This window comes from Echeneis naucrates, chromosome 7 (genome assembly GCF_900963305.1).
Source record: "Echeneis naucrates chromosome 7, fEcheNa1.1, whole genome shotgun sequence".
NCBI classification, from domain to species: Eukaryota; Metazoa; Chordata; class Actinopteri; order Carangiformes; family Echeneidae; genus Echeneis; species Echeneis naucrates.
In genome coordinates this window covers 7,018,866-7,046,457 of record NC_042517.1, presented here as the reverse complement: position 1 = coordinate 7,046,457, position 27,592 = coordinate 7,018,866, and the positions used below count along the sequence as shown (strand labels likewise).

General features: G+C 42.1%; 1 protein-coding gene across 2 annotated transcripts; it reads left to right on the top strand.

The window, feature by feature from the left end:
- Nucleotides 1-352: 352 nt before the first annotated feature.
- spen (spen family transcriptional repressor) lies at nt 353-27,203 on the top strand. 2 transcript variants are annotated; one of them, XM_029505889.1, is made up of 15 exons: nt 353-735; nt 3,563-3,883; nt 10,454-11,068; nt 14,108-14,265; nt 14,442-14,642; nt 14,741-14,892; nt 14,996-15,121; nt 15,257-15,370; nt 15,459-15,572; nt 15,662-15,762; nt 15,890-23,727; nt 23,905-24,245; nt 24,354-24,548; nt 24,846-25,004; nt 25,120-27,203. In XM_029505889.1, exons 1-15 carry the CDS (start codon nt 653-655, stop codon nt 25,249-25,251), a joined length of 10,650 nt encoding a protein of 3,549 aa, XP_029361749.1. In that variant the 5' UTR covers nt 353-652; the 3' UTR covers nt 25,252-27,203. The 2 variants fall into 2 exon arrangements, with proteins under 2 accessions (XP_029361749.1, XP_029361748.1); XM_029505888.1 differs by having other exon boundaries at nt 354-735; nt 15,890-23,723; nt 23,910-24,245.
- Nucleotides 27,204-27,592: the final 389 nt, after the last annotated feature.

Genomic DNA, 27,592 nt, shown 5'->3' with positions numbered 1-27,592 from the left:
AGGATGTTTTGTTGACTTCTGCACATGGTTAAAAAAAGATAAATAAAATGCAGCTATAACGGCTTATTAAAATTTATGATAATCTAATTTTATTAGGAGCAAAGTGCTCAGCTCGCCATGCACAAAGAGCTCTGATGGGATCCTCTTGTGAGTCAAACCTTCTCAGATGTCAGAGCACCAACAGTCAACCAGGGGTTTTCTCGCGCATGCGCAGTGGCGGGTGACTATCTCATCGGGGAGGGCGAAAAAAAAAAAAAAAAAAAAAAAAGAAGTTCACACACAAAGCCACGCCTGCGCTGTGCGCCCCTCATTACAAGCGAAGTTGCTGCATCTTTTTAGGAAGCTACATGCTTTCTTTCGACATCCAAAGGTCGCATGGTGTCAGGGACGCGCCTAGTCACGGGAACAGTCCGGAGCGCGTTCACGAGGTGCAAGACCGCGCTTTAACAGTGAAGAGTATCAAACAGCGTGCGGGGATTCAACCTAATGGTTTACATTGGGTCACAACGACCAGTCAATGATATTCGCCGCGTATTTTTTTTGCTCCCCTCCCCCTTGTCCGGCATTTATTTTGCAGTCCTTTTCTATTTTGCACGGGAAGAAACTGACATAGCAAACTCATCTGTATGATCGGGGAGCAGGAGCACACAGTATGGTCCGGGAAACCAGACATTTATGGGTGGGAAATTTACCCGAAAATGTACGAGAGGAGAAAATCATTGAGCACTTCAAGCGGTGAGTGGAAACACTAATGAGCCGACGTGTGTGTTTGTGTTTTGTACGTGTGTGTGTGTCTGTTTTGTAAAGTAACGACGAGTGCACGGCCAGCATCTCTCTCTGTTGTGTCACATTTTAGTGAAGTCGGGATGAAGCAGGAGGTTCCCCCCTGTAGCAAAGTCCCATTTGGCAACTGTGCTGTCAGCCCCTCCGTAAGCACCAACGCTGCTGCTGCATTTGAGCCGAGATAAATCAGAAAAGGAGCAGCACGCTTCGGCCACCCCAGCTAGCGGACATATGGTTTTGCCATGTTGACACGATTACCAGCTTGCAGGCTAAGTGGTAACTGTACCTGCCCTTTCATTGCAGGGGTGGCTGTATGTTTCCCACCAGGTGACGGCTCGGCTTTTTTTATTTTTTATTTTTAAGGAGCCCACCTTTACACCCGGTGACTGCAAAGACAACACATGCACAGCCAGTGTAAACAAAACTTTAGCCAACCTGGCGAGCTGCTAGCATCGCGTAAGCCTGTGCATTTTTAAAACAGCTTTGCATCTCCGGCTGTCGCCGTCAGGTCTGTCCGGCCGTTCGCTTCAGGTCCCCCCCCCCCTCACTCCCGGCGTGTCCCCTTTGACTCTGCGAGTCTGTCAGGTTCAGCCTCCAGCCCCCCTCCTCTCTCTCTCTCTCTCTCTCTCTCAAACGCACCAGGCGTGGGTAAATCGCACGCCTTGTACCTGTCTGCTCGGGCGCACGGCGGCCGCTGCAGCTGGCGGATCCTTCCTCTCGATCCAGCACCAGTCGGCTAAACCTCAGAGGTGACGCGACATCACGCCGCCATCCACGCTGCAACATTGTTGCGAGCCGGCTGTGATTGAACCGGGGCTGCCGTGTGTTAACTGATGTTACATTGTGCCGCTGCAGGAGGTTGTTAGTGTTTACTTTGTGCGCGTATGGGCACGCACACACACATAAATAAATAAATAAAAAAGGTTGTTTGCTACATTATAACCGCGTCGCCTTTCCCAGCTGCCGAGCTGGACAGCTTGGTCTAATTTCAGGAAAAAACTGACACATTGATATTTTACTCATGATATTCTATCTAAGATGAATTTTTTTTTGTTTGTTTTTTTTTGCCCCTGAGCTGCGGAGGGCTGACCAGACACATGCACCATGAATGGGCATTTAGCCCCTTTGTTGTCTTCCTCACAAAAAAAAAAAAAAAAAAAAAAAAAAAGAAATTTCGTGTGGCCGTCACGTTTGTCTGCGCGCTCTCGCCCCTCTTTCTCGGCTGTCAAGGAAATCGCAGCCCGCTCCTCCGACCAGACTGCTCAAATAGCCTACCTACAAGAGCGACGTTGCGTTTTTTTTTTTTTTTTTTTTTTACTGTGTAGGCGTCGCCATATCAGGCGAAAGCTGCTAAATGTCTGAACTATAACTGAAAAGCGACTTTAATCCCACAGATCACCCCCCCCCCTCCACCACCACCACCACCCAAGATGAAACAGTGTTAAATATATGAAATTGGTAAAAATGATTTGGTCCTTTTTAATCTCTCCTGGTTTTATTATTTCGGAATAATGCGGAAAGTAGCCACAAACGGGGCTCGTGTCTGACTCATGCAGCCTCGGCACAATAATGGCCTACCTATGTGCCCCTCTTTTATTGACATCAGCCCCAGTTATGATGTGCATAACGTTGTTTTTTTGTTTTTTTTAGGGGATGACAGCGTGGTATTGCATTAGCTGAGAGGAAACTGTCGGCCGGTCCTTTTTTATTAAGTGTCCCGCCTCAGCCCTAGCGTTAGTCCAGAGGTAGTCCGGGTATGCAGGTGCATGACAGCCCAATGTGTGATAAAAGTCATTGAAGATGGGGGACGGCGGAATGAGTAAGCAGTGTGAACAGCTTTTCTAAAATGGCGTCGGAGGCTGTTCAATGTTGGGAAGTGGCATGCCAATAAATATCTGGGCACCCTACTGTCTCTGTCGGACAGCGACAAATACACCGCCGTAAGGTCCTTGGAGGGAAATTGTCAGCGCCTAAAGATCACGGCTGGCTTTGTAATCCTTGGCTGGGCTTGTAAATTTTGTGTAATGGGCTTCCCATCACTAAATTCAGCCATCACTCAGCGAGGCATTTTGTCTTTTACGGGCTTATTAAGGAAACAATGCAGGAATTTACCCGCACATGCATCTATTCAAAACTTCCTGTACCTTCATCATTTATATTTTAGGTTGAGGGTGGTTGGTGAATGGATAATCTTTTTTATTTTTTATTTATTTTTTTTCCCTTTTTGCAATATTGCCCCAAATGAGCTTTTTAGAAAAATATTAATGGCCATGCAGACTTGCAAAATTTTAGACTCATTTGTTCTTCACACTGCCAATCAGGGGATATCACGTTTTGTAAATGCTGCCCCAGCATCATATGTGTGTGTGCCTTCGTTGAGATCTGAGCATATGATGGCACTATCCTCCTACAGAGCACGCCAATATTGGAAAATATATGCATTTATTAACATGCAGTGTGCCAAGGTTTCATGTCCAGTTGCTGGGTTACTGTTGCCTTGTAAGAAAATACCACAGAGCAGAAAATAGGCATAGCAAAGCCACCTTACCTCCCATCCCTCCTCTCTCACTCTTACACACACACACACACACACACACACACAAACTTTGACACAACTGGCAGTAGCACTCTGCAATTCTTTTGGGACACTGCCTCATTTTCACAGAAAAATACAAACTACACATTCTGTTTGACAAGTCATGAAAAAGAATCCAACTGGAATCCTGATGATCACTTTGGGCTTTTTTTTTGTTTGTTTGTTTGTTCGCTTTCCCTTTAGATATGGACGCGTGGAGAGTGTCAAGGTCCTGCCCAAGCGGGGTTCAGAAGGTGGAGTTGCAGCCTTTGTGGATTTTGTGGACATTAAAAGTGCTCAGAAGGCTCATAATGCTATCAACAAGATGGGGGACAGAGACCTGCGCACTGATTACAATGAACCAGGCACAATTCCTAGTGCCGCCAGGGGTCTGGACGATAGTCTGTCCCTAGGCTCTCGTGGCCGGGATGTATCAGGGTTCACAAGGGCGGCAGGGGGGGCCGTGTATGGGCCCCCCACGTCGCTCCACAGCAGAGATGGACGCTATGAACGCAGACTAGACGGGTAAGTGGACAAAGTTTCTCTGAAGCCAGGGGGCACCGTGGTTTCTGGTAATCACCTTACGTCCAAGCATCTTTCCACCATCTGTTCATTTACTTGTTTGGGGGTTAAAGAGGAGCAAACGAGTTCAAGAATTAAAATTTATAGGAATCCCCTCTAAAGTCCTCAGAGCGTGGCCAGTGCTCCTGGATCAATACTTACAGGTAGACACCAAAATATTATGTACATGATTGTACACATGGGTATCTATCACCTAAATGAATAGTCGATAGTGTAAATAGCTGTTTATCTGGGGATTATTTTTGTGAGTTTAAACATTTCTGTGAGGTGGATATATCATTTGCGGAAAATACGGGGCAAAGATTGGATGTCGTAAAATTTCCCAGGATTATTGGAGATTGCTAGAGAGAGAGGGGGGAGAGAGAGAGAGAGAGAGAGAGGAAAAAAGAGTAGTCCAACGGCCATCCCTGGGATTCCCCTAATCTGGAGTAACATGTTCTGTCCAATGGATTAATGTCACCCTTTTTTCCTCATATAACAAAACAACCAAGATCACACATTACATGTATAAGACAACTTTGTATGGATTAGTGTAATTTGATTTTCAATTATTGGGCACAACACACTGAGGTGTTCACCTGTCGCGTGAGCCGGAGTCATGTGGATAACCTACACAGGATATGTATTCCGTACCGTTGGATTAACACTGGCCAGACACCAAAAGGATATGCTATCATGCTAAAGGTATGGGTTGCTTTCTTGGTGCTTTGTTTTTTTTTGTTTTTGTTTTTGTTTTGTTTTTTGGGATTATGTCTGAGATCAGGGCATTACAATTTGAGTGCTGGGAGACCTCTGCTGGTGATCTAAGTCAGTAGAGACCACAAAACAAGTGAGCAAATGACTTTTTTTCCTGCCTTATTTTTGTGGAAATTATTTTTATTTTTCAACATTTGAGAGGGCCAAGATGGACTATGTTTGGATCATACAATTCAAAGAAGAATGCTGGAAAGTGTGACTAGAAAGTTATGCCATCCTAACTGTTGGAGATAACCCCATCTCATGTCTGGATTATCTCTTCTTCCCTCGATGTGGAACTATAACTATACCTTGGATACAATCCCATACAGAGTCCGAGAACAGAATTGCGTACATAAACTGCATTTCTCATTGACTGAGCCCCGTTTTGGACTGCATGTATGCTCTTCTACAGGAGAAGTGGATAAAGGATAGACAGCAGACATGAGCATTCACCAGCCTTACTTGTACCTGGGAATGAATAGAGTGCTATGAACAATCAATATCTGGATTACCATTAGGAGAAATCCTTTTTATTCCTTGGACATTTTTCCTTTCATCCTTGTTTTTCCAAAGGAATTCGACAGCTTCACTGTTGTGCACAGTGTGGCCAAACTGGAACGTGCAGGACTTCACAAATGAAGATCTAAGACTTAATTTTTCCATCACTTCTACCATGGTTGTCTGGAAAACAACGTAATCACTGAAGACCGGCTCCTGGATATCATACGTTGATTTTGCTGGACTGAAGTGCAGCACCAAGTAGCCTCTTTCCCACTGCACGTTTGGAGCGGAGTGGATATATGGACTGAAACAGACATTTTCCAGCATTACAAAATATCCTGATCTGGATCCATACAAGACCAAGTTTTTATTCATCATTTTAATTCAAACAGACAAGCACAATGTCCTCTGCCCTGAAGATGAGGATTATGTTTTCTATCGTGAACAGTTTTGCTTCAGTTTTTTTCGCCCTCCACTCAACATTTTTGCAAATTTTTTTTTCTGCTCACAAAGTTCTATCTCCCTAGCTTGTATTTGGAATTATAGGTCAAGTTACCACTCTCTCAAAAGGTTGGTATGTCCTGCCCTGTGTATTTTAGCTGTCCTCTCTAACTCCCTAGTTTGAACCCCTGTCTCTCTCCATTTTCCCCACTAACCAACGTAGCTGGTACATAAACTATAATTACTGCCTGTGTGTCTTAATACAGAAATCTGTAACTTACATTGTATTGCTTTCATTTTTCTTCCTCACCTGATCCTACCTTCAGCTCCTTTCCTCTGTACTCTTTAAGATGAATAGATCCACACTGTAGTTGTTACGTTACCACAATAAGAATAAAAATGTCAATTTTAATATACACCAATGTCTTAATATAACAGGGTTAGGCTGTAGGGACACACATAAAGATTCAAATACATATCACATACGCAATTGTAGTATGTGCAGTAAAAAAGTGGAGGTGGCATACTCTAGAGAGGATGTGCCAAAAGACCAACGTGCAGTAATGATAAAAATAATAGATTGCAGTTCATGTAAAAAAAAAACAAACAAACAAACAAACATAGGTATACATGTTTAGAGATGGAACAGGTAGTATAATATATAATATGTATTTTTTATAATATTTTAATATGTATTTTCCCTCACTGTTTTTTAAAAACGAAAGGGACAAAATTAAATAGTTAATGTTGAAGCACAAGTCTTATCAAGCAAAAATGACAAACATCAGAGTTCTCTGCTTTTCTGTTTCATATAATTTCAGGTGAAATATGGTTTGGACTATCTGACAAAAGGTCCATTGGAAAAGCAGTGAAAAAATTGGTCTTAAATTATTGATTGATTAATTTAAAAAGATAATCTGTATGGTCGTAAATAATGAAAGTAATGATTAGTTCCAGCCCAAGTGTCTTTTGTTCCAGAGTTTCCAGTTCTTTCTAAATTTTTATAGCTTATACATTTTTTTTTTATTGGTGGATAGCAGAACATGAATAAAACCTGCCACAGGGTGCAGAATCAAAACCTGACTCTCAGGAATGAACTGTGAGACGACTGTCACACACTTGGTGCTTTTCACTCGCAGTAACGTAAGAAGTAGCAGCAAATATATCTGAGATGTATTTAAAAAAAAAAAAAATCTTGAGTATGAATCCTTTACAGATTCATCCTCGGCATGCTGCAGTGTCCTTTTAGGAATGACCAATGTAAGATAATTACTATGAGGCAGTAGAAATTCGTCAGATTTTTCTGAACCAACCGTTTGATTTGGTGGCTATCCCTTTAATTTCTGGTTGTATTACGCTACTGCAGGCAATGTTGCAAATCAATGAACAGGAGTGATTCATGGAAATGCTGGATTGCAGCATCAGTTTGATGGATTACCTTGATTTGACATTTCATTGATTCTGCAGATTAAATAAATACACACCTTTGACCCATGAACATTTTCTGTAGAGTTTTTAGGAAAAAGGTTGGACGTCACAATCTCTTTCAACGATGTGATATAAATTGTAAATCACTGTAATAGAAGGTTTTATGCATATTGGTAAATTGGTTGTAATGGTTTGAGCCTGGGAGGACAATATGATGCACTACAGCTGCAGTTGAACTGTGTGTTTGGTTGGCAGGAAGATATTTAACAATAAACTGCTCATAACTTTTTAGAAATTTCAAATCAAATTGAAACACATGTTTTGCTCCCACATGACTGAGCTTCAACACAAGATGCCTTTTTAGCATGCTGCTGGAATGCATTCTCATAATTATGCTCTTCACATAATCCCAACACAGTTGATGTGCTTAGCATGCACCAGAGCAAATTAATAATCAAACACTGATGGAAATTCAGGCAAAAAAAGTCTAACTGAATTATTTTTAAGCTCCATGAATAATGTAAAAGCAGTTTTGTGTAAAGTGAAATTGAAGGTTATCTATTGAGGAGTGAGCCTGCGCCACCAAATTAGCATATTTTGAGAGCATTTAGGGGTCAAGGTAATCCATCAATTTCACAGCAGACATCGTTATGCCAGAGCTGTTATTCATGAATCCTGCACACAGATGATTAAATCAAATAAACTGAAACAGAATTTTCCCCTGCCCTGCTGCACTTCACATATGCCGAAATGCAGTCATAGCGCTAAGGCTAGTACCCCCAGACCAATTTATCTCAGGATCTATAATAGTATGTACATACCATGCAGTCTATTGTTCTTGTGCCCTGCATTTTAAGAGCTAGGTGTTAAGGCTTAATGAAATACCTCCAATTCCTATCTGTAGAGTCCACATTATGTATTTCTAGCCTCTCAGGCTGGTTAATACTTTGAGTTGGGAAGAAAAAATTGGAGTTGTCCTTCAAATCCTTACATGTATTGTTAATATTAGTATTTTTGCTTAGTGTAAAATAAATACATAAATGTTTAAAAAACAAAACACAAAGTTCAGGATGGCCATTTATGGGTGCTTTTACCAAACATCAGTAATGTCAAAGATACAGGCTTGACTAGAAAGTCTGTGAAAACATGGCAGCAGCCATTTGTCAGCTCCAAGGGTCCTTTGACCCAGACCAGATTTAACAAATGTACTGAAGCATATTAAAATCAGTCAGTGTGACCACTTTCACTATCAACCATTTGACAAATTTGCATGTCCACAACAATAAGAATGGATCATTTCTAAAGGAAGCACTTCATTACATATCCACACCTGTGAATCGCAAGAATGTTGGAAGAACTACAAAAGAGTAAAAATGTACACTTTGTTGTTAAAAGAACTAATTACCAACATTTGCTTGAGATTCAAAACGCAACACATTGCACCCCCATTTGCACTACTATTAAGAAAATACTTACCAAAAGCTGCTGCCAGCTTCTCTTAATGAGATAAACTCCTTGAGAGATTTCTCCTTGTTGCAAATGTCTTTGATTTGTTCCAACACATCTTTGACGGAGTAGACAGTTTAGCAACATGAAAGCCTGCAAACAAGCAGAATTCAGTTGGACACATTTTCACACAGACGTAATCTCTGGTGGTCTGATTCAATAAAAGATCCAAAAGTATTTCATACTTCTGTCAATTATCAGCCAGATCCCATGCAATGAATAAGTTTGGATTCTTATTTATTTGTATTTTTTTCACACTTAATAGACACTATGCGTACTAGGAAAAAATATATTATAGGGTGATGAGAAGACGATGAGGAGGACCTGGAATAAAAAAAATTGAGGAACAGGAAACTTTGGACCCTTGTCCCTGTCCAGGCTCAAACCAACAGTGTCACAGTTTGAGCAGCAGAACACAAGTCCAACAAAACAACATGTACTTTGGTTAATTTTCTCAACCGCGTCACATGATTTGGCTGGAACAATACATTAGCGTTTCAATTTGCATCTAGCTTCTGTAATTGTATAGGTAACCTGCTGACCTATTCATTCTTGGTTGAAAGTTACAAAGAAACATTATGACTGTAGGTTCTGCAGAAACTGAACTTGTATCTATATTATATAATAGTAGAGCTTTTTCTTGAACTGGATTGCCCCAAACTCAAAACTGTACTCTGTGCTCATTAATATTTTACAGTGTAATTCAGAAATAATGATACTTATAATTTTATTAGTTAGGGTTTGTTTGGTTTCCAAGAAAATCCAGCACTGTCCCAAGTTTTACTATCCAGGTTTAAACTGGCAAAAGAATAAAATGCAGCGTTTTATTGTAATTCTGAGTATAATGAGGGTTTGTAATGGTTGTTTTGTTAAAACATATCCCACCCTGAGTGGGGAACATGGTGGCTAATTTTCTGATTATAATTTGATCTGAATTCAAACAGTGGTAATTGCTGTCCTGTCCCGCTCATTATAGGGAGTTTGGGAATATGACTGTTGTAATGGCACAGTGCTTGTATTGCCAAATTAAAGTCTGATTGCTTTATTCAGACATAGAGTACAAAGGCCTGAACAGATTGTCCTTAAATGAACCCTTTCTAATGTACATCTTCATAAAAGATGGTTGGAACAACTGGTGTCAGGTTGTGTAACAAACAAGTCACCTTGAAAAACCTTGAAGACACATTCTCAGATGAACGAATGAATGATTCAAAAAGAAGCTTTTGTTACAGATGTTGCAAGGCCAAGAAAAGAAATTGACAGTCTTTAAAGTTGTAATCTCTCATTTAATTCACTTTTATTACAGGTGATCTGTGTTTCAGTCTGTCATACCCTGCAATTAAGCTTAGAAATAAGATATAGATTTCTGTTATTAAACACTTGGTGGATGCCTGTTTGTGTTTGATGCTATGAATATGTTATGCTTTATAATAGGAGTTTTAAGTTGAAACTAAAGGAAAATGCAGCAGTATTAAAATAAAAGTAAGTTTAAAGACAAATAGAAATGCGTGAAAGATGGTTGGCCAACAGTGTGTTGACACAAGGAACTGAAACATTTAATCTACAGGTTGTAAATAGTTGGGTTGAGGAAACATGCAAGGCTTGAAACTCAGTTCAGCTCAAATACTAAATCATTTAAATCCCAATTTAGTTCAGTTTGCTGATAATAATGAATAATGAATATTCTTTTCAGATGTTCAAAAACTACTCTTCAAAAAACTTTATCGTCCTGTCTTCCCATTTGTGTATCTTTAAAAAAAAAAAAATACAACCCCACCAACAACAAATGACATTTTAGTTTGTCTGTTGTGTTATGTTTGCAGCTTTCTTCAAAGTTTAAATTTAAATGTAATTTACTGTTGTTTTTGTTTTGTTTTTTTTCCTCTTCATGTTTGTTAGAACCGCTGAAAGTCGGGAGCGGGCATATGATCATACTGCCTATGGACATCATGAACGCCCTGGTAGCAGTTTCGACCGCCAGCGACACTATGAGACAGACTATTATCGTGATGCAAGAGAGAGGACTCTCAGCACAGCAGGGAGTGGGTCTGGTACCTCCAGTGGAAGCGGTACAACTGTGTCGTCAGGAGTCGGTGGAACTATCGTTAGTGCTGTTGCTGGCAACGCAGGAACAAGTGGTTCAGCAGGAGCCACGACGGGAGGAAGTGGGGGATCTACGTCCAGTGGCGTCGGCTTTTACCGCTCCCACAGCAGGAGCCCTTGTCACTTTGAGACACCAGAGCCTCGCTATGAGTCTCGCACTAGGGAACCCTTTACTTTGGCAAGTGTGGTTCACAGGGACCTTTACCGGGAGGACAGGGGTCGACGTGGAGAGCGGTCGTACCGCCACAGTCGTAGTCGGTCTCCACACTCAACACATTCGCGAAATCCTTCTCCTCAGAGACTAGCAAGTCAGGCTACCCGTCCTCCACGATCCCACAGTGGATCAGGCTCTCGGAGTCGCTCCTCCAGTTCAGACTCGGTCAGCAGTACCAGCAGCAGTACAAGTGGCAGGTAAATCAATTTAATCTCGTTGTCAATCTTTTTTTGTTTTCTCTGTTGTTTGTATTTGTGCATGCCAGTCTTGATCAAGATCAAGACAAAGTAGGTAATTTGAGACAGAAGTCTGGATGCTGCTGCTTTAATTGACTGAAAAACATATTTTACAATATCAAACAGGAAATTTTTAATTCACTGCACCTGTTCACATAGTCCATAATGCCACATTTCAGTCATTTCATAGCGGTAGTCTAAAATTTATATTTAATAAGGATAAAAATTGACTTTCTGATACTATTCCAGTGCCCTTTTATACTTACTCACTCATCTTCAATTGCTTTTTCCGTTTCTGGGTCGCGGGGCTGCTGGAGCCAATCCCAGCTCACATCAGGCAAGGGGAGGGGTACACCCTGGACAGGTCGCCAGTCCATCGCAGGGCTAACAACACACAAATAGTTTCACCACATTCACACCTACGGACAATTTAGAATCACCTAAACATGCATGTGTTTTGGCGGTGGGAGGAAAACCCACACAGAAAGGAACCGGGAACAGAACCCCTTCTTATTATGGGGCCACAGCGCTAACCACTACGCCGCTGTGCTGCCCCCATTAAACTATATAAATATAATTTAGAATTATTCATAATTCCAAGTAATATTTCCAAAAGAAAACATGAGGTCAAGTTAATGAAGCCTTTATTGTTCAAGATTTTGCAAATCAGGAAACCTTTTTAAACAAATTTCACTGCTATAAATTTTTTATAATGAGCAAAACCCACAATGGTACAAAGTAGCTTTTTGTAAAACGTCGACCTGGGGATTAAAATCTATCACTAATAATTTATTAACACAAGCAGTTTTCCTATCATATATCTGTGACTTCACTGCAGCCATTGTGTTTCACAAGCTAAGACTTGGGTGCATGTCGATCATTGCTTAGTAGAGGCTCGCTGCAAAGACGTTTGTTGTGTTTATTGTGAAACATCCCTATATGCAGAAGCTGTGGTTTCTAGCATTAACCATTGAAAGACATCAGAACCCCCTAACGCTGTGTCATTATGTCTCTTTCTGCAGTAGGAACTAGATTTAAACTGTAGCAATTTGACAAACAGTATCAATGGTGGACAATACTTTACAATAGACACGCATTACAGTGGACACAGCCTGGGCATGTCACTTCAGTGCGACAACTCAGTAAGGCTTATTAACTAAATACATATAAATGTTTCGTTTTTTTTTTTTTTTATTATTATTATTCAACAAGTAGAAGCTACAGTGCTACACATTGCAAAGGTTCACCGTCATTGGAACTGCTTTGATGACGGGTTTGCTTTTGTTGTATTAAACTTTTTAACACCCCGATGATCCATCTTGGAGGTGGACGAATGATGTGCCCGTGTCTGCATGTAAAATTTCATGAAGAAAAATTTAAGTATAACCTTATTTTAACCCAAAGAAACTTGAGAATTTAAAATGCCTGATAAAAGGACAAGGCCCCCCCCCTCTTTTTTTTTTTTTTTGGAGGATGACCTCACTAACAAGGACTGTCATATTAGTTCCGGTAGCTTGATCAGTTCATATACAGTTATATAACACTGAATGTGTGAATACCAAAGCAGTCTCCAGTCTGTTTGCTTTGTCCGTTTTGTTGTTTTATCTTTTCCTTTATATAGTCTATTAATAACTGATTTCCCCCCAAAAAAATTCACATTGTGTTTTTAAATACCTTGGCCATAATAAACCATTTTAGTGTGTTGTTCAGGAAATTTCATCTATTGTGGTGTTCTCCGAAGTTATAAATGCTTTGGGAAAAGCACTTGTCGTAGATAGCACACAGCCTAACACTAACCTTTGGATATGTCACGTGACTACGATGGTGACAAATATTACTTTTATTACCATATTATATATGTAATTGAGATGCTTTCATGGCATGCTGTTTCAGTTTTGTACTTGCAACCAAATGTCTGTCAACTGAAACCGTGGCATTCCCCCCACCCCTCCCTTTTACGCCAGTCAGTCTTGTGTTTGCTCCTTTTGAAATTTGACATGTTAGTTTAGTTGTTTCTGTGCATCCCTGGAAACGTACTTCTTTTTAGTGATTGATTCAGGTTGTCTTTGAGCAGCAACAAAGACATAAGTAACACATTGTTAGGACAATAAAATACAAGAGAGGTCTGCCCATGAGAGCCGCTCTGCTCATGCCTGCCCTGTTGTTTAATTAATTTATTTTTTTTGGTTAAACTGCCTTCCCTTTGGTCAGTTTTGACCGACACACAGCGACACACGTGGCTTTACGAGGTAGTGCTATGGGGGGAATTTCAGGAGACGGCTGGCGTGTTTTTCTCACTGCCCACCTCTCTGTTTGGGTAATGGCTCCCCCCCCTCCGTGAGATCCAGTTGGAACTGGAAATTTCTGGCCACTGCTGGCTGTCTGCCCACTCCCACAGGCCAGGCTCCGTCAGCAGCACTTCCGGGAGTGTCTGAGCACAGGAGGAGAAAGTGAGAAGGAAACAAACAGCAGAGGGCCTAGAAAGCTGAGACAGGCATGGGAATGGTTAGAGAAAAAAAGGTGCATGAAGCAGCCATGAATTTTCCACTGACACATCCATCTCTTTACTGATATTCAGATGCAGTTATACATAGGAAGTGAGGAGAGGAAAGGGGCTGTTTTTCTCCTCTTCAGATTTGAATGCTACAAATTTTAAACACATTGGCACTGCATTTCATAAGCTTGTATGCAAATGCTTCGGCATATATTTGAACTAAAATATGCTGAATAAGGAAATATCTGTTATTTTCCTTAACCTTTTATTTTAACTGCTGTTTTTTTGTGTTTAAAAATATAAAACATTGCAGAACACTAAGTTTGTTTATATTTCTTTGCAATACACTATTGATTTGCTATCTTATAGTTGTGAAAAAAATGCATAATTATTTTGAAAATTAATACAGTTACACAAATAAATCAGCTTCTTATCGATAAGTCATTGAGGTAATATTGTGAGCTTTACAGGTTTTCACTGTTGTTCATGTTCGTCTTTTGCCATAGTGATTCTAGCAGTAGTTCAAGTGATGACTCCCCGGCACGTTCAGTGCAGTCTGCTGCTGTTCCTGCACCCTCAGCACTTCCTTTGTCCTCCCTTGACAAGGATGAGCCACGTAAAAGCTTTGGTATCAAGGTCCAAAATCTTCCTGTGCGCTCCACAGGTAGGTTTCAGAGTGTTTCCTGGGATATTGAAAAAAAGAAATCCAGAAATTGAACTGCATTGTATTTCTATTTATCCCCCAACACAGCTGAAATGTGTCATTTCTGTCAAAAATCTCTGTTCAATTTTTAGGATTATAAAGAACATGTGCTTAATTTAATTTCTGATTTACGACAGATACAAGCCTGAAGGATGGTTTGTTCCATGAATTTAAGAAACATGGAAAGGTCACATCTGTACAAATACATGGAGCTTCAGAGGAACGCTATGGGCTTGTATTTTTCCGCCAGCAAGAGGACCAAGAAAAAGCACTTGTTGCATCAAAGGGGAAGCTATTTTTTGGCATGCAAATTGACGTTACAGCATGGAATGGCCCCGGTACGTTCTGATCTTAGACTGCTCTGAAACAGAGCACAATGAATGGCAAGCCGGCAGAATTTTACAATCAGATTTTTTTTATTTTTTTTTCCCCCCAGAGACAGAAAGTGAGAACGAGTTTCGGCCCTTGGATGAGAGGATAGACGAGTTTCATCCAAAGGCCACACGCACGTTATTCATTGGAAATCTGGAGAAAACCACCACCTACCATGACCTGCTTACCATCTTTCAGCGCTTTGGAGAAATAGTGGTAAGTCAGTGTTGGAGAATCAGACTATTGCTGCCCCGCTGCATACCATCCTGCAGTTTGAGATTAGCACTCTTACTGACAACATATTTCTGTTTCAATTAAGGATATTGACATTAAAAAGGTGAATGGAGCCCCACAGTATGCCTTCCTGCAGTACTGTGACATTGCCAGTGTCTGCAAGGCCATAAAGAAGATGGATGGCGAGTACCTTGGTAACAACAGACTGAAGGTGAGAATATTCATGTTAATTTAATTTTACGTCATGTCTTTACGCTATTTCTACATACTTGTCTTTGACCACAATTATTTATGAGCATGCTTGGTAGATCAAGTTATTTGACATTTTATCCTTTTATCCTTTCAGCTGGGCTTTGGGAAGAGTATGCCTACGACGTGTGTTTGGCTGGATGGGTTAGCATCAAATACAACTGAGCAGTTTCTCACTCGTCATTTCTGCCGGTACGGACATGTTGTCAAAGTAAGTCTGTTTATTTTTCCCTGCTCAAATGTTGCCCATTGTTTACTTTTGGATACCTTGTGACCACGTTTTGCTTTGCCTACTGCAGGTTGTATTTGACAGAATGAAAGGAATGGCCCTCATCTTGTACAACAACATTGAATATGCCCAAGCCGCTGTCAAAGACACAAAGGGGTGGAAGATAGGGGGAAGTAAAATCAAGGCAAGTGAAACATAGCTTCGTGATATTACAATGTTCCAATGTCAATGTGCTGTCAAAAAAATGCAGCTCACCATTCTCAATTTTTTTAGGTGGACTTTGCCAATCAGGAAAGTCAGATGGCTTTCTATCGTTCAATGCAGGCATCTGGCCAGGATATTCGAGATTTTTATGACATTCTCTCTGAAAGAAGGTTTGTGTAGATTGCTTAAAGAATATTAATAATTTTTGTCGATTGCTCTTTGGAATGAATGCTTTTAGGTTACATTCTCAAGTCTGATAAAATTACAACTTGTTCTTTTGGACTTCTGTCTTGCCAGGGACGATCGACGAACTCAATATGAATTTCAAGCAGAAAGACAATATTATGAAAATGTACGAACACCAGGAACATACACAGAAGACCCACGTCGCAAATACCCTGCTAGAAGTCGGGAGTTCTACACTGAATGGGACCCATATCAGGGAGATTACTATGATCCACAATACTTCGAAGATCCCCGGGAGTATCGGGAATATAGAGCCGATCCATATGAGCAGGACATTCGCAAATACAGCTACTTGCAACGGGAGCGTGAAAGAGAAAGGGAGCGTTTTGAAACTGATCGTGGGCGTGATCATGCTAGGAGGACCATTGAGCGAAGCCAAAGCCCATCTCACATCCCTTCTCGGCGTCCTGCTAGCCCCACTGCATCACCTTCACTCTCTGAGAGGATACCTAGTGATTCAGATCGCCGCATTTGTTGTCGGTCATCTGACAGGAGTGGGAGCTGCAGTTCAGTATCCCCACCAAGATTTGAAAAACTCGAAAAAGCGCGCTCTGAAAGGTATGTTAAAACTGACAAGCTGGAGAAAGAGCGACTTTTTGATGTAGATAGAGGGACTCTGGTTGAAAAGGAGAAACGGGCTGGATGTAAAGATCGAGGGGACAAGGACAAAAGTGAGAAACAGCGGCTTAAGAAGCTCAAAGTTGCATCACCAGTTATCCAAGCGTGTGAGACGGAACCAGAGCTTGAAAGAGATGGTAGTCCTGAATCTGTCCTGCGAAGCAAAAACAGTAAAATTCCAAAGGAAAGCTTAAGCAAAGGGAGGTTAGACCTTCTCCCTTGTGTTGTGCAGTTAACGCGTGTGAAAGAAAAAGAAGGAAAATTGATTGGGCAGGCTGTCCACGAAAAACAAGTACTGAGGAGTTGCAGCGACAGTCCTCGGCTGGCATCACCTTCGGCTGACCAGAGGAGTCCACCGCTTCGCTCGGAACCGTTGAAAGGTGACATTGCCAAGCATGGAAAGGTGCCAAGAGATAAAAATATGCATACTTTGGTGGAGGTTATTGACAAGGATACTAAAATCAAATCCAAGAAACATGGAAAAACAGAAATAGGATTTGATGGTGGACTTTCTGTGGACATTGATCGTTTAGCTGCAAGGAAAAGACGCTTTGAAGACTCTGGTAAAACTGACCGTCAAAAGAGAACTAGTGAGGATGACCCTGGCAGATCTGGGCTTCATAAACTATGGAACAATGCTAAGGACGCTGATTTGGATAAGAGCCTTTTGATGAAAGGGATGCATAAAAAGGAGCAACACAAGGATAAATGTATCCGCATGGTCTCGGTTAACAGTCCAAAAGAGGGACAAGACTCTGAGAGCAACTCTTTAGGCTTTTCCTTCGAGAGGCAGTCACGGTTTGGGGAGCTACCTGAAGATTCTACCGATCAATTGGATTCTACTTACCTTAAAATGGATTTAGAGTGCTCAAAAAGTGAAAACAGTTCCAGTTTCACAAAAATGTCAGATGATGGGAGTCTCGATTTGGATGAATTAAAAGAACAGAAACAGGTTTTGTTTGAAAATGAACAGTGGAGAGGGAAGTGCAGAGACTCTGATGATGGAGATGAGCACTTTGTACACATGGATCAGACCAATCTTTCAACAAAACAAATTGAACAGAGTCCATGGCTTCGACCCAAGCTGGGCAATTCTGACAAGTTGGTCAAATTTGAAAACCCACCGAATGATGACACTCCTGACTTTGAAAAGGATTATGTCATGCATGATGATGGAAAAGAAATTCCAGATTTGAACAGTGATGACTTATCTTCCTGTAAAAGAAAAAAAATTGAGAATTTTGACTTTGAAATACCCTCAACAAAAAGTGAGCGCAACTTTGCAAGTTCCCAAAAGTTGAATGAGGTCATCTATCAGAGTATGGCATCCTCCATAGGCACCGGTCACTTTTCTGTAAGTGAGGAAGATGAAACTCCCCTGCTGTCTGTGCCACTTATCAGCAAAGAAAGGAAACCCTCTCCACTAACAGAGGATAAATACGCGCACACAGAGTCAATGAAAACCAGTCTGGGCTTGACAGCCAGACATTTTCAGTCTTCTGATGCTGAGCTCCCAAAACTTAAAACAAGCTTGCTTGGATGTGATGAGGACTTAATGCAACGTTGGGAAAGACGGCTCAAGTCTGATTCACTTAGAATGGAAATGACTTTCCCAAGTGATATTGCAAAACGTGAAAGTATCTGCAAACGTCTGGGCCAGGATTTAGAGCCTGGTGAAGTTCAGTCTGATTCAGATGATGATATAGAAAACAAACACATCTCTCCCAAGTCCAACAGTTCCTTGTCTTATATTCTCAGGGAACGTGATGAAAGGATAACAGACCTGAAGCTTTCCGGCTCTTTGGAAAAGAACAAGTTTTATTCTTTTGCACTGGATAAAACTATAACTCCTGATACAAAAGCACTCCTTGAAAGAGCCAAGACACTGTATTCCTCCAGAGAAGATAATTGGTCCTTCCTTCCCTCACGATTTCCAGCCTCCCACAGTTGTTCAGACAAAGACAAGGTAGAGTTGGCACCTCGACCTATTCCTTCTTGGTATATGAAAAAGAAGAAGATTCGTACCGACTCTGAGGATAAGCTACACGATAAAAAGGAGGAACTAAAGCCGCAGGACCAAGAGCGTCAGGAGCTATTTGCATCTCGCTTCCTGCACAGCTCAATTTTTGAACAGGATTCCAGACGTTTGCAACATCTTGAACGTAAAGACCAAGATCTAGAAACTGGAATTGTAAGGGCTTTTGGTAAGCAAGGTGCTGCTGAGTCACAGCCTGATTCTGGGGGAGGTGACATTCCACAAGAGCCCATAGTGCTTTTCCATAGTCGGTTTTTGGAGCTTCAGCAACAAAAGGACAAGGATCACCCCTCACTTGATACTGAGAATGAGTCAGTAGTGGTGGAGATTAAAAAAGATGAACTGCAGAACTGTGATACTGTGCTGTCTGATAAGGAAACTGAGGCTGTATCGAAGGTTGAAGACAAATCAGCCAGCCCCCCATTGACCTTGTCTGTTTCACCTATTGTTCCTTCCCCTAAAGAAATTTCACCGGAAAAGAAAGACGTTTCAACTCCATCCTTGGATCAACCTGTATCAACTGTCAAAGAAGAAAAAGTGGAGGCAGTTCTTGAGGTGTCTCCACCCCGTTCGCTTCCTATGGAAGACTTCAAATCAGTTGCTCCTAAACTAACCTTGGCTCCCCCACTTGCCCTTCCACAGCCAGACAATGAAGTGGAAACAAAAATAAATGAGTTAAACGACTCCAAAGTGAAAATTTGTGATAGTTTGGCAGTGGGAAATAATCTTATTGCAGAAGATAAGCCTCCCACTCCTGGGGGTTCCCTAAGTGTTTTTGAAAGAGAGACTACAGAATTTCCTTATTCTGACTATCCAAAGGTTGAAGAAAAATGTGAAATTGAGACAGAATCTAAAATAGAAGATCAGGAAACAAAACACTTTGAAGAATCTCAGAAGACTGAGACAGATAATGAGGCATGTATGCCAGAACTGGAGGCTGAAATAAAACCATTACCAAACCGCAGACAGCCCAAGAGTAAACGGGCAAAACCGCTGTCAGTAATGCGCACCTTACAGCCTTCACAAAATGCTGCCACTGAGAAACCTGCAACACGAAAGAGTGAACGGATTGACAGAGAGAAACTCAAAAGGGCCTCATCTCCTCGAGCAGAAGCACCAAAAGTATCATTTGAGTCTAAAACTACATCCAAATCACCGATTCATGCATCAGATTCTGAACAAAACCTTGAGTCAAGTTTGATTCATGGGAGAACCCGTCGTAGGAATGTAAGGTCGGTTTATGCCACGCAACACGAAGACGACCAAGCTGGCAAAGAGGTAGTTGAGCCATCACGGTCCATGCGCAAACGAGGTGCTGACAAAGAACCGATTCAGCAAGATGTTCCAATTCCAACTACCATTACTAGACGAGGACGTCCACCTAAGAGAGGCATCAAGAGAAGTGAGGATGCATCTCCAGTAAAAGTGGATCAGCAGAAAATGGTGGAAGAAGACACAGAAGTTAAAGAGAGTTCAAGTACTGCAGAAGCTGTGAGAGCGTCTGAGGGATGGCGATCACCCCGCACACAGAAACTACAACAAACCCACCCAACTGCTGCTCCAGTTAACAAGAAAGGAAGTAAGATAGACAAACAATCTGGCAACACCGCAGTATCAGCTGAACAAGCTGATCTGGCAACTCATGATGAGTCAGAGCTTAAACCTAAAGCTGATTCAGTCCCATTTACAAATTTACCAGAAAAAATGGAAAACACGAGCTCACCAGTGCATAAAAAAGACAAGGACTTAAAAGATTCTGGTGGAAAGAAATCTAGTGACGGTGAAAAGATAAATGCATCCTCTGCTGAGAGAAGACAGCCCGAAAAGAGTGCTAAAATGAAAACACCAAGGTTGAAAAGAAATACCAAGCAGATAATTGAAGATAAATCGCATAGCTTAAAAAATCTTGAGATCCGTGTAAGTGTGGATGACGTAAAAGGTTTACTTCGTCCAGAGGATGATGAGCCAGAGTCATTTGAAGCTCCTTCTATCACAAAAACCAAGACAGTAATACAAGAGGACGAAGAGAAAAAGGTGATGGTGACAGGCTTCCCAAAGGATTCATCAGAGCAAGGCTTACAGGAAAAAGAAGACAGTCTGTCAGAATCTGAACTGGATCCAGCTGCTGCTCTATTAGCACGGCAGATGGAACTAGAGCAGGCAGTTGAAAATATTGCCAAACTTACAGCTGACCAACCTTCTCGGCCATATAAAGAACCACCTCCTGGGCAGCCTACCATTTTGCCACCTGTTGTAGTGGAGCCAGAAGTTGAGGTTGAGGAGGAAAAGAGAGCCAATCCTGCAAGTGAAACCGAACTCGCTGCTGCCATTGACTCCATTACAGCTGAAGAAACATGTGGGGATGCAGATGGGTTCACAGCTCCTCCCACTTACACTGCTCTTGTTCCTACCCCTGATTCTGTAATATCCCCCTCCTCCAATGAGATCATGGAACCTGAAACGCACATGATGATCAACAATATTCTTGCAGCAGACTCAGATGACGATCCCCGAACACCTAGTCCAAAGGGTCCAGTCACAGAGGCTAAGGAAGCTGATCAACCCGTGTTACCTGAAACTCCCAAGAAAACAGGCAAAGTTAAAGCGAAAACCCCGAAGAAGTCAAGAAGTCGAAAAGGTGCAGCTAATAAAAAAGGTGATGCTGCTGAAGAGGTGTCACAATCAGAACCCTCTCCAGTCAAGTTGCCCGAGTCCATCCCAGAAGACCCAGAAACCCTTAATTCTAAAGCAGTCACCGTTGCAGCAGGGGCCACAGCAGCAACCTCTGTGGTCACTGCTGTTGCAACTTGTAGGCGCGACGTTACTAGCGCCATCACTGTAGACACGCCCAAAGAGGCGGAGCAGCCTGAGGTTGAGCAGCCAGTGCCTAAAGAATCTGCCTTTCATACAGGCACAAACACCATCTCCAGCTGTAAAAAGCATCCCCAAGCAGCAGAGCCATCAACCCCTACTCTTGCCCCTGCTCCTGCTCGCCCACAGGCTCCATCCCAGTTCAGTGTACCCCTGCTGCGGCCAGCAAAGATGCCACTTTCACCTGACTGGCCTCAGAGATCTGAAGAAAGCAGAATCTATGTTGCGCCTTCATGTCACGTCACAGTAGTAACTCCGTCTGTACCAGCGTCAACTGCCCTTGGAACCCCTTCAGCAAATCCCCCAATGCCCCCTGACACCAAGGCTTCAGATATTGACCCTAGTTCAAGCACATTAAGGAAAATTTTAATGGAACCCAAATATGTGTCGGCGTCAAACAGCAATTCGATACCTACCACCATGGTGACATCTGCATTGTCAGATCCTTCACGGCTGTCAGAGCATGAAAATCGCTCTGATACAATGACTGCAAGGCAGTTACATCCTGAAGAAAGACCACCTTTCCCCATCCAGGCAATACACCACAAACCATCACCACTGACAGAGTCCCAGCAGAACTGTGGAGAGAAGGTCCAGCATACAATTATTTCTCCTGCTACCTCAGTCATAAGTCGACTTCACATGCCTTATGATACGGAGGAAACTCCACGGATTTCTCTAAGCAACAGAAACATTGGCTTATCTATTCCCAAACAAAAATTTAGATCAAATTCCAATGAGAATAATCGCTATCATGGCATGGATCTAGTAGAGGATGGGGCTAGAGGGCGTTCAGTTGTCGAGACCACTCCCTACAGTGCAGGTTCCAGTCCAGGTCTTAGGGTCAATACATCCGAGGGTGTTGTTGTCCTTAGTTATTCGGGACAGAAAACTGAAGGGCCTCACCGAATGCGAGCCAAAATTAGTCAGATCCCTCAAGCCAGTGCTGGTGATATCGAGTTTCAGCAGTCTGTGTCCAAATCTCAGATAAAGCAAGAGCCACTCATCACATCGTCTCAGTCGCCTACCCCAAAAGCGGCTCCAAATCCTGCAGTTTATGGGCACACAGGGGTCCTCTTAACCAGTCAGCCGTATAATTCTCAACCTGTCATTTCCAGTACCAAGCAAGAGAGTCTTAGCTGTGACAAATCTGATGCTCCATATCACACAGCAACCCAGGGTGGAGTGGTGAAGATGTTTCAACAGCCCGTCAGCTCTCCTCAAGTCTTGATGTACAACCAAGCTGTGATTCAGCAGCAGCAATGCAAGAGAGGACTGGGGGCAGAATCTCTACCAAAAAAGATGGATGTTGGCAAAGCTGTTCAGCAGTCGAACCTCAGCCCAGTCGTGAGTCCTCACCACCCATCGCTATCTGGAACCCGCATGAGCCCCAGCCCTGGCATACCAACTGATCGGTCAGCTCTACACCTCAAGCAAGAACCCCAGTCTCCACGGACAGCTGTTCACTCCCCCTCCCCCTTTGTCAAATCCGGCCCTCCGAGTAGTTCTCCTATTGGAACTTCTGTCGTTCTGGGCCATGGCATGCCACCAATGTCCACATATCATTCCAGTATGCATCACCCGCACTCAGAGCAGTCATCCGTCATAATCCAGCCTCACAGTGTCACCCAGGCAATGACTCATGAAGTCAGGATGAATACGACACCGGTGTCTGGGATAAACTACGGAAGGCGAGGTGATTCCCTTTCTTCTTCCCATCCAGGGGCTCCACAACGGTCAAATACACCGCAGCCTAATGTCATCCGAGATATGGTACTGCAGTCTCATTCAAGTCCCCAGGGGTCTGTGTCAGGTGGTGGCGGCAGCAGCAGTGTAAATGAGGAAGACCCCAGACACTTTAATCAAGCCCTTAGTAGACCATCAGTGCCCCAGCTCCAATCGGATGTAATGATGATTCACAGCGATCACAGAGGTCTCCACCCGAGCATACGCATGGATCAGTACAGAGACTTGCACCAGCGCATGCTCATGCACCAGCAACTCGGCGAGCAGACTGCTGTGGAAACAAGACAGTCACGTACCACAGAGACTGGGACAACAACTTCAAGCAACATCTCTGGGCCTTCAAAAAGTCCTATAGTGGGAAAGGCCATTGAACTTTCTGCAAAAGAGTCTCTCAAACCACTAGAAGGCAAGCTGATACATCCACCCTCCAATGAAAGTAGAATCCGGGGCGTCCACGCATCCAGTCCTGTCATGGTGTCTCCTCACTCTCACGGAGTCCAGCTGATGCATCCAGGAGGTGGAGGCTCCTTTCCAGTATATCGGGATATGCGAGGCTTCCCATCTCAGTTTCAGCCTGGACACAGCCTGGCTAACCAAGGGATTGCATCTTCACAGGTCACTTTATATACTATTATTATTATTATTATTATTATTATTAGTAGTAGTAGTAGTAGTAGTATATTATGTTTTTTTGTTTGAATGTTATACTTTCTAAAGTTGTGTGTGTTTGTAAAAATCAAATGCAGACAAAATATGCACAGCTCTATTCATTTAGCAATTTTTCTTTATCATGTCCTTCAGGAATCTGACCTGGGCCACAGGGGTAAAATATCTCAGTCACATGGGGGAGGAAGTGATTCCAAGCCCGAGAGTTCCCATCTTCGCCATGCGACCTCTGCTGACCTCTCGCACATTTCCCGAATATCAGGGGATACGGTCTCCCCCTCATACCAGTCTCCCATGACGTCCCCCATGAGTCTTACTCACAAGCCAGATCTATCACTACAGAAGGGTCCTCCAGCCTTCCTGCCAACACCCCCACCAGCAGTACCTTCATCGAGCTCAGTGCAGCCACGGCCTGATGCTAAGCTAGAACATTCAGGACACCGTTCCATTGACATGGTGCAGCTTTTGACGGTAGGAAGACCAGATAAATCAGCAGTGTCATACACAAAGTAAACATTTTTTAAGACCATACCAAGGAGGAAAGCAAATGTAAAAACAGTTTCTGTTTTCTTTGTGTAGAAATATCCTATTGTATGGCAAGGCCTGTTGGCCCTGAAGAATGACCAAGCTGCTGTTCAGTTGCACTTTGTGTCTGGCAACACCATGCTGGCTCAGCGCTCTCTGCCGCCCCCAGAGGGAGGTCCACTTCTCCGTATTGTCCAGAGAATGAGGCTTGAGGCTTCTCAGTTGGACAGCGTGGCACGCAGAATGACTGTGAGTCTTACATCAGCTGCTGTTTGGTATTGAGACCACTGAATATGAACCGGGTTTGATTCTGGGACCTGTGCTGCCTGTTTCCTGTTGCCGTCTTTGCCACTTCCTAATTAAATTGTAAAATGAATAAAAAGCCCCCCAAAATTTTACACAAATAAAGAATGTCTCAATGCTCCCTGCGAATTTGCTAAACAGGAAAAACAATGTATCAATCTGTGCTCTAGGGATGTGTGTGTTTGTTTTTTTATTATTATTTTATTTTGGGCTACATTTATGATTAAGACGTGTTTATGGCAGGTGGAGAATGACTACTGTTTGCTACTGGCTCTACCCTGTGGTCGAGACCAAGAAGATGTCCTTGGTCAAACCCAAGCCTTGAAAAGTGGCTTCATCACTTACCTGCAAGCCAAACAGGCAGCTGGAATCATCAACGTGCCCAACCCTGGCTCCAATCAGGTCTGTTGTCATTTAAAATGATCTACTTTCCTTTTTTGTGTCATACCGAAGTTCTTCATCATGGGTACGTTCGTCCCTTTCTCATCATTGTCATTTTTCATCTTTGGATTCACAGCCAGCTTACGTGGTGCAGATTTTCCCACCGTGTGAGTTCTCGGAGAGCCACCTTTCGCGCCTGGCACCTGATCTTCTCAACAGCATCTCCAGCATTTCCCCTCACCTCATGATTGTCATAGCCTCTGTTTAATTACCTCCATTTTTTTTGTCCCTGAACAAAGCCAACACCAGCCCTTTTGGACTCATCCAGTTTTGTAAACTGGAATTGCCTCATATTTTTATGAGTTTGACTTTCTAAAAAAAAAAAAAAAAAAAAGTAATTTAGCATGCACTCACCTTTTCTCTTTCACCTCACCGAGTCCTTAATCGCCCAATGACAGAGAATTCCTTAAACTATACCTTTCACAAAGAGGATATGAAGGGTCAGTTTGGGATTTTGATCATTTTCGATTACTCATTTCATTTTTGCCATTTTTTGGAGGTGTTGTGCATAACCTTTTCTAATTCATAGCATTCATAAAGCTATGGATTGAGACCTTCCTATGGGATATTTTTTACCTTCATAAAAGTGATTGTGTTTTTCTTTTTCTTTTTTTTTTTAAAGACAAACGATGTGAGAAGTCATTGCACTATGTTAAGGAAAAAATTGTGAACTCTGTACAGATTTGACTACAATATGATACATGTTATGGAAATACTCTCTTAATCAGCCATGCTTGCGCAAGATAAAAGAAAAAATCATTGCCTGGAAAATGATCGAGAATCATTTCAGCCTGATCAGTCATACTGCTTTTGCTCCTTCACCATCAACCAACCTCTACTTCATTTCCGGACTCAACTCTCCATCCCGAAGTGTTCCCTACCCCAGGAACTCGTGAGGGGACGTTTAGAGTTGTACAGTTTACACTCAATGCCTCAACAGGGGACTATATAAAGAATATTTAATTTGCATTGTTTATTTTTGTTTGCATCTTCTTTAAGCCTAAGGGTATTGTGGACAATTGTGAAACTGTAAATATTATATATATTTAAAGACTGAAGCAATGTGGAGAGACCAAGTTAATTATTTTACAAGACAGATCATCAAATCTCAGTGTTTCTTTTGTTCTTTCTCTTTGTTTCTTTCTTTGGGCAAGGGGCATGAAGGGGGATGGTGGGAAGGATCTGTCCAGGATCCAGGAGTGATATTCACAAAAAAATATTTTTAAAATTGATTCTGTGCCAAAATGTCTTTTGCAAATGCTCAACACACAATGTATCTAAAACGAAATTTGATCAGAACCTATTTTCATATGTGACTTTGTATTTTGCCACTCAGAGGGCAGACTTGATTCTTTTTTTTTTTCTTTTTTTTTTTATTGTTCATCAATCCAACTCTGTTTTACAGTGCTTTAACATTTTAAAATTGTATCCTCATTTTGAAGGAACCACTGTATTGTATTGTAGGGGTTGCCTTTTCCATTTGTATTCCCGTTTTCCTTCTCCGTGATGTGGTCCTCTGCTGCCCCCTGCTGTCTACAACTCATTCTCTGCACCCCGAGGTCATTTAAGCTGTGACTTCATGACCGATTTGCTATAGCATGCTTTATTCTCAAATCTTAAAGGGTAAAGTAAAATCATAAAGGCAAAGAATGTGACTTGAACTTGACATCATGCCGCTAATGGATGTGCTGATCATCTGTCTCCATCTTTACCCTTAACTGTGTCCTTGAGCCAAGCTGTAAATAGTAATGTCCTTAATCTGTGCTCTTGTGTATTTTCCCCTTTATAACTGTTTTTCTTCAGGGTCCTTATTTTTGTTTTGTGCAACAAAGCAAAGCAGTCTGGAAGAGACGGGAGATGAGGTGTGTGAAACCGATGCTGAAAGTAAAACCATGTTTGTCAGTTTTGTGGTGTAAATATTTCTATGACTGCAAGCTGAATACTCTCATGGTTATGTTGAAGGCACTTATAATTTTTGATAAACAAATGAGAAGAAAAAAACAAAAACAAACTTAAAACGGTGATTAATATGAAAACTGTCTTTTGATCAATCTTCATTTTGAGTGTATTTTGCTGTTCCTCCATGAGGACATTTTAAACTGTAAAATAAATTGTTGTTTAACTTACTTCTGAAGATCATTAAATGGTCAGTCACTCTGATTTTGTGTTTTTCTTTTTCTTTCTTTCTTTCTTTCTGTTAAATCTTATTTTAATGTAGACTGTTGCAATTTACATGTGATCTCTTCTGTTCAATATCTGAAAACGTCAGTTTTGTGCATCTGCAACATGTTACAACACTTTCCAGGGGTTACACCACAAATAGTGGAAATACTTTACCTGCTACGTTTTCTCTGTGGCTCATCACAGTCGGTGCTGCAGTCCATTCTGCAGTCAGAAGATGTCAGTGTATGGCTAAACTACACGACCAGGACACAGTTCTGCTGAGTGAGTCAGTCCATCTGAGACGTTGGGTGTTTTATTTTCAGTTTGCTGTGGTTGTCCTGTGAAATGCTGGCTCTGACTTTATCGTATGAAGCAGTGTTCATGGT

Excerpts from the sequence above, each read along its gene's own strand:
- spen (XM_029505889.1), top strand. The coding sequence starts at position 653 with ATGGTCCGGGAAACCAGACATTTATGGGTGGGAAATTTACCCGAAAAT. Across the intron at positions 24,246-24,353 it reads ACATGGTGCAGCTTTTGACG|AAATATCCTATTGTATGGCA; the intron begins GTAGGAAGACCA and ends TTCTTTGTGTAG. Across the intron at positions 25,005-25,119 it reads CCAACCCTGGCTCCAATCAG|CCAGCTTACGTGGTGCAGAT; the intron begins GTCTGTTGTCAT and ends TTGGATTCACAG.